The following is a 5,935-nucleotide window of genomic DNA, read 5'->3' on the forward strand; positions in this document are numbered from 1 at the left end:
TATTATGGAGACATATTATGGAGACAAGTCCAAATAATATATGAGTCAATATTTCTTTATTATTTTGGTTCGCTACACTATATTATAAGAGCGATTTAAACAATATTTCTTTAGAATTGTTGATGCATTTTTTAACAAAAAATAATAAAGATAGATTGATTTGTATATTATTTAGACTTGTCTACACAATATATCATATTTTGTTTAACTTAATTGCATTTATCACCTTTTTTTGTTTAAAAGATTACACGTATTTCTTATGTAGGGGTGGTTGAAAGTATAAAAACTAGGGGTGATTTGTATAGGTGTAGAAAAATGAAAAATGATTTATATAATTTCACTAAAACTCAAGGGGTCTCAGTATTTTATAAAAGTCTTGAGTTTGTTATAGGTAGGGCCTAATCCTTAAGCAACAATGAGTGGAATGAGATATTGAGATTCCATTATTTATAAGTTTGTTTCAAGAAATTAATCATCTCCACATAAAGCCTTCAACTATTTCCACCTTAAATTTGGTGAACTCTTCCCTTCCCTTTTCATTCTATTCTTCATTTTCCAAACTCCATACATAATAATAAGTTTTTTTGTATTACTAATAATATTTCCCATACGGTAAATAATTAATCCTTTTTGAGATGTGTTGTTGGTCTTTTTAGGAATTTAATATGACTTTATACTATTATACCACTTACTTGTTGGTAACAATACAAAGATTATTTTAAAATATAAAAGAGTAAATATTTACTTTGAACTCTAGAAATTTTTACAATTACCAAATTGACCATGTAAAGTTGAAAAATTCCAAAATGCTAAATACTCAAAAAATATTGGTCAAATTAATCATATTTTTTTTAGTACATCCGAATATAAGAAACAAAATTAACAACACAAATTTGATTCACTTTCATGATTTTTTTATAAATAATAGTTAGAATTTATATTTTTATCGAATCAAAATACACATAAATTTTTAATAATAATGAAAGTGGAAATTTAGTGAAAATAAAATGAAATAGATTAGGGTTAGGTAGTCCTTTATCTTACATTATTATGTGACCTTACACTTTCCCCTCTCATCTATCCCTCCCACAACAACATTTACACCCATGGATTCTTCCAACTCCCAACAACAACAACAACATCATCATCATGAGTATGACCCATCTCAAATGCAAGCATATGATCCATCATCACAACAATATTATCATCATCATCATCATGACTATAATAATAACAATAATAATAATAATCAGCAACAAAACCAATACTACCAAGACCAAATCTTGGTCCACCCTCCCGGTGTCGCAATCGCCCCTGAACCGGATCATTCTGCTGGATCCTCACAGACCCAGCAGCTGAACCCGGTTCAGGGTGCGTCAGATGCCGGGTTGTTGAACCCAGGAGTAGTAGTGGGAAATTTGACACAGCTTTCTCAATATGCAGGGAATGTAGATGGGGTGTTGCCAGTGATGTATGAACAGGTAAAGTTTTAATTTTTAACTGATTGGGGTTTTAGAATTAGGTTAATTATGTAGATGATGAAATTTTGGAAGTGGATGGGTAAGTCTTTGATCTTTATTTTCTTGAAATTTTTTATGTTGTCAAAATTGTCATGGTTAATTGCTATAGTTTGTGAATGAAGGATCAATGATTAAAACGAGGAAAAATTTATTTGGATGAAATTGGATTGAATGCCTTATACTCTATGGTGTCATTTTTTCCTGCTGCTTTGTGTTGTGATGAGATTAGAAGCTAAAAAAATATAAATAAGCATTGGAGTCATGTTTTCAAATTTTGGTGGTAGTTGTGGCTTTGTCCGTCACGATATGGATTGCGGCTGTTGTGGTGTGAATTTTTTTTAATGGTTTGAAAATTGTCTTTTAATCTGACGCGGCTTGCAACTTGCGGTCTTGATATAGTTCAATGTGGCCACATCACAATGATTCAGAACTACATTGTAGTTGTAGGGTGATTTGACTGCAGCCACAATTGGAAACTATGGTTGGGGTATAAATATACACAGTGAAGTCTAAGAATGTTGTATATATAGTATAACTCTTAAAGTGGCTATCACAATGGTGTCGGAAATATACTGCTTGGGCACCTTCAAAGAAGGCTATCCTGCATCTTTTAGGTATGTGTGTGTATATTATATATATTGTCGATATGAGTTCCAATTATAAGATAAATGTTAGTCTTCTACTGAGTCTGCGTCTGTGCTATCATTGATGTTGAAAAAAATGGGAGCTAATGATGGACTCGATGCTCTTATGACTTATATCCATTTTTGAGTTCAATCTGGCATATGATATTTTATGATGCTGCTGTATGTTTTTGTAATGTCGTATGAGATGATAACATATATTCTTCTATATGTTATGTCTTGCTATACATGTATGATGTATCTTAATGCCATGTCTCTGGGTCGTACTGGTGTTGTATCTTGCATCGGTACTTGTATGTGCATAACTTACTGTTTGTTAATTAGAAGCTGCTCTGAAATGAGTGACTCATGGTGCTTCACTACTCTCTTTTGCGGATTGTCTGGCTGATCTTGAAAACTTGTTTTATTTTGTTGTTGTTACTAATGCCTTGAGTGTGTTTAGCTTTCATCTTTCTGTTCTTATGCTCTTTTTAATGCTTGTATTGGAGGTTCTTATATTCATCTTGCATTGAAATTTCTTTCCCTTGTCCATTTAAATTTTCATGTACTGATGGCATTATCATACTGAACTTGTAGTTTCATATTTTTATGTGTTCAGACTAAAGTCATTTTCAAGCAGTGATATGTTAATAGCCCGGAATGTTAAAAATTAAAATCTAGATGTAATATACAATATTAGAATAACTGGGTCTAACTCCACTTCAAAAACTTCGGGGGAGGGTGCCCAAGTAATCATAAGTAGCTCATCCCCCTCATACTGGGACCAATGTGAGACTTCAATACTTAAAAATGTACAACAATAGGATTGTTAAATCCCCTTCGTTTCCTGTAAGACTTAATTGTGTCGTTGATTTAACAATATATAAGTGAATTTATTATACATAAAAAAAACAATATATTAGTTAATTTTGTTGAGCTGAGGTTGAGACAAGAGACGAATATCACTGAAAATCAATTTGGTTTTATGCCGGGGGTCGACCATGAAGGCTATATACTTGCTACAACGACGATTGAATACTTGGAAGGTTCCTTTACTAATGTGCTTGTCGGACTAAATGAGATTATTGGAAGGAAATCCAGTATGGACTTTTGTCATGTTCCTTGCATATAAAGGCTTTGGATTTGAAAAGGTTTATGTCCACCATATGTGCTCTACATCTGATGTAGCTATTCCAAGATCAAATGAAAGAGGTGTATCCAATTCTATTCAATCAGCTTTCGCTTTTAAGTTGGGGCAATTTCCTTCTGTCTAGCTGAAATGAGATTACTTAAGATACATGGAATCGTAGTTAAACCGTTCTTGGATGTGTTTTTTTCCTCCTTGATTTTGTTCGGTATAGTTGCTGCTAGATAGCATATACTTTCTCTGTGTTTAACTAGTTTTCCTTTAACTTTTATGCTTTTGGAGAGAATATCTTGCTGTGCTCCCTCAGGTCGGGACGTTCTCTGAACAAAAGGTCAGATACTGGATAGGTATCAAATACTCAGCTTATCATCTTAAACTTTCAGAAGATTTTGAGAATTATGCAAACTTGTCTAGAGCTCCCTAACGTGACCAGATAACGGCAACAATTGCATTACATATGCTGTTAAGCTAATTTTGCTCATATTTTTATTGCCACATTAATGCTGCTTGGTGGTGATTCCTTGCTGGTTGCTTTTGAGCTGATGTCGGTGCAAGGTTAACGCTTGCAAATGTTCTCTTCAGAAAGAATTGTTTGCTGGTTCAGATTGTTGGGTTTGTATGAGACTTGTACAATTTTCACGTTGACCGACTTCTTTTTGGTTTCGCTTAACTGTTTGGCCTTTTTGAGTAACCATGTTGTGCCCTACAGTTAAGGGGAATTTCTCAAGCCAACTCTCCCAAAAGCATAAACTGTTAGGTGAAGGGAATGAATGGTTTTATGTAACTAACATGCCATCTCATGTAACTTTGGGCTTAAACTGTGGACAATGCACAAGCTCACCTGTGTTGAAATTCATCTTTTTATTTGAAGAATGGTGGTGCACGGATCAAACTCTAGACCGCTTGGTCACAAAGGCATTGATACCATGTCATGAACCGGCTCTACCAAAAGCTTAAGCTATTAGTGAAGGCATGCTAATTGTTTTATATCTCTAGTAGGAAAGAAATCTTTTCTCTAATTCATTTGTATTAGGTATAGTTTATGTTTGACTTCCTTTCTTCCTTCGTCAGTGTTTTTGGATTATTATAATAATGGAGCAAAGTGCATAATTGAATTATGAAGTTGCTTTTCCTTTTCGTTGTTCATTTTCACATCTATGTAGAGCATTGTTAAAATGTCCATTGACAAACACAGGCATTAAATGTGAAGATTATGCTGAACGGATTTTTAACAAAATGTCGATCTTATTGCCTTTCATAATTATATATGTTTGAGCTCATATTTGAATGCTTATCTACAGATTGGGCCTTCTCAATACAGAGGTAGAGGTCATAGGGGTGGTAGAAGGGGTGGCCGTGGCCATTTCAACCACCGAGGTCGAGCTCCTTACCGTGGGGGACGTGGCCGGGTTGTTGGTGATGGTAGACACTTTCCATCTAATGTAGCAGAGGCACCTGCTGCTGAAGGCACTTCGGTTGTGCAACCTGAATCATTAATCTCTGGACAAGTTTCATTACCTGATCCAACACAAGCACCGACCGCAAAGCTGCAGCTGCCACCGGCTAAGCTGTGGTGTGAAATTTGTAAGGCTGAGTGCAATAGTCCAGAAATGCTGCAGCAGCATATAAATGGAAAGCGACATAAGAAGAATTTTCTAGTGCATGAAGAATTACAAAGACGCAAAGCTGTTAATGGACAACTGAGCGGACAGATTTCTACTTCTGAATTGAATTTAACAATTCAGCCCGAGAGTGTTCAGGAATCTAAGACAGACAATCCCAAGGATGAAACTGAGCTGCAGAATATCGTCGGAGGGACTTCCGAAGTTCTAGCTGAAGCACCTGTGGGGGAACCCGATAACAACTCTGCTGGACGCGGACGTGGTGGCTTAAAGAATAAGAGACGAGGTAGAGGAAGTAAATACATGAGGAGTAATGATGGTTCAAGAATAGCAGTGGAACCGAAGCAGGCAATATCTTTTATATGTGAGTTGTGTAATGTTAAGTGTGAATCCCAGGTTGTCTATAACAGTCATATGATCGGGAAAAAGCACATGTCAAATTTCAAGCGTGTCCATGGCCACCAAGCTGTTAATTTAGAAGCTGCGGCGCAACATAACCCACCCAATGCAAATGATCTGTCAAATTCAAATAATTCTCTAGTCCATCAAGGTGTTAGTGATCCACAGCTCCTTTTGGCTCAGCTCTTGATGACTGTACAATCTGTACTATCGCAAGTCCAAGTACCGGCAGTAGCGCTACCATCAGGCCCCGTGGCCGGTCAGATACAAACAGTGGCTGGATCAAGTCATGATCACCTTCAGAATTTGTCACAGACACAAGTCTCGGGATCCACGGCTCATGTTGACAGTGAAAATCTAAATGGTGTCGGCGAAACAAAAATTCAGCCATTATCTGCCCCACCGGAGTTGAATGCCACCATCGCTGGTCTAAGTAATGACACCCAAACTACAGATGGAAGATCTGAAACTGAAAAAAAGGTGCTCTGAAACTCCCACATCTTAGTTATTTAGCATGGCCAATGAAGATACTGCCATATTTTTATTTTTATTTTTAATTTCATTTTCGTACTTTCTCGTGCTAATCGTTTAGGGTTTAAGGTTTAGTTTCCGGTTACAATTTTC

General features: G+C 36.1%; 1 protein-coding gene across 1 annotated transcript; it reads left to right on the top strand.

Moving 5' to 3' along the window:
* On the top strand, positions 1,027–5,935 carry LOC109325874. Its single transcript, XM_019558471.1, has 2 exons — positions 1,027–1,481; positions 4,592–5,935. The coding sequence occupies exons 1-2, from the start codon at positions 1,107–1,109 to the stop codon at positions 5,798–5,800; spliced, it is 1,584 nt and encodes a 527-aa protein (XP_019414016.1). The 5' UTR covers positions 1,027–1,106; the 3' UTR covers positions 5,801–5,935.

This window comes from Lupinus angustifolius, chromosome LG13 (genome assembly GCF_001865875.1).
Source record: "Lupinus angustifolius cultivar Tanjil chromosome LG13, LupAngTanjil_v1.0, whole genome shotgun sequence".
Taxonomy (NCBI): domain Eukaryota; kingdom Viridiplantae; phylum Streptophyta; class Magnoliopsida; order Fabales; family Fabaceae; genus Lupinus; species Lupinus angustifolius.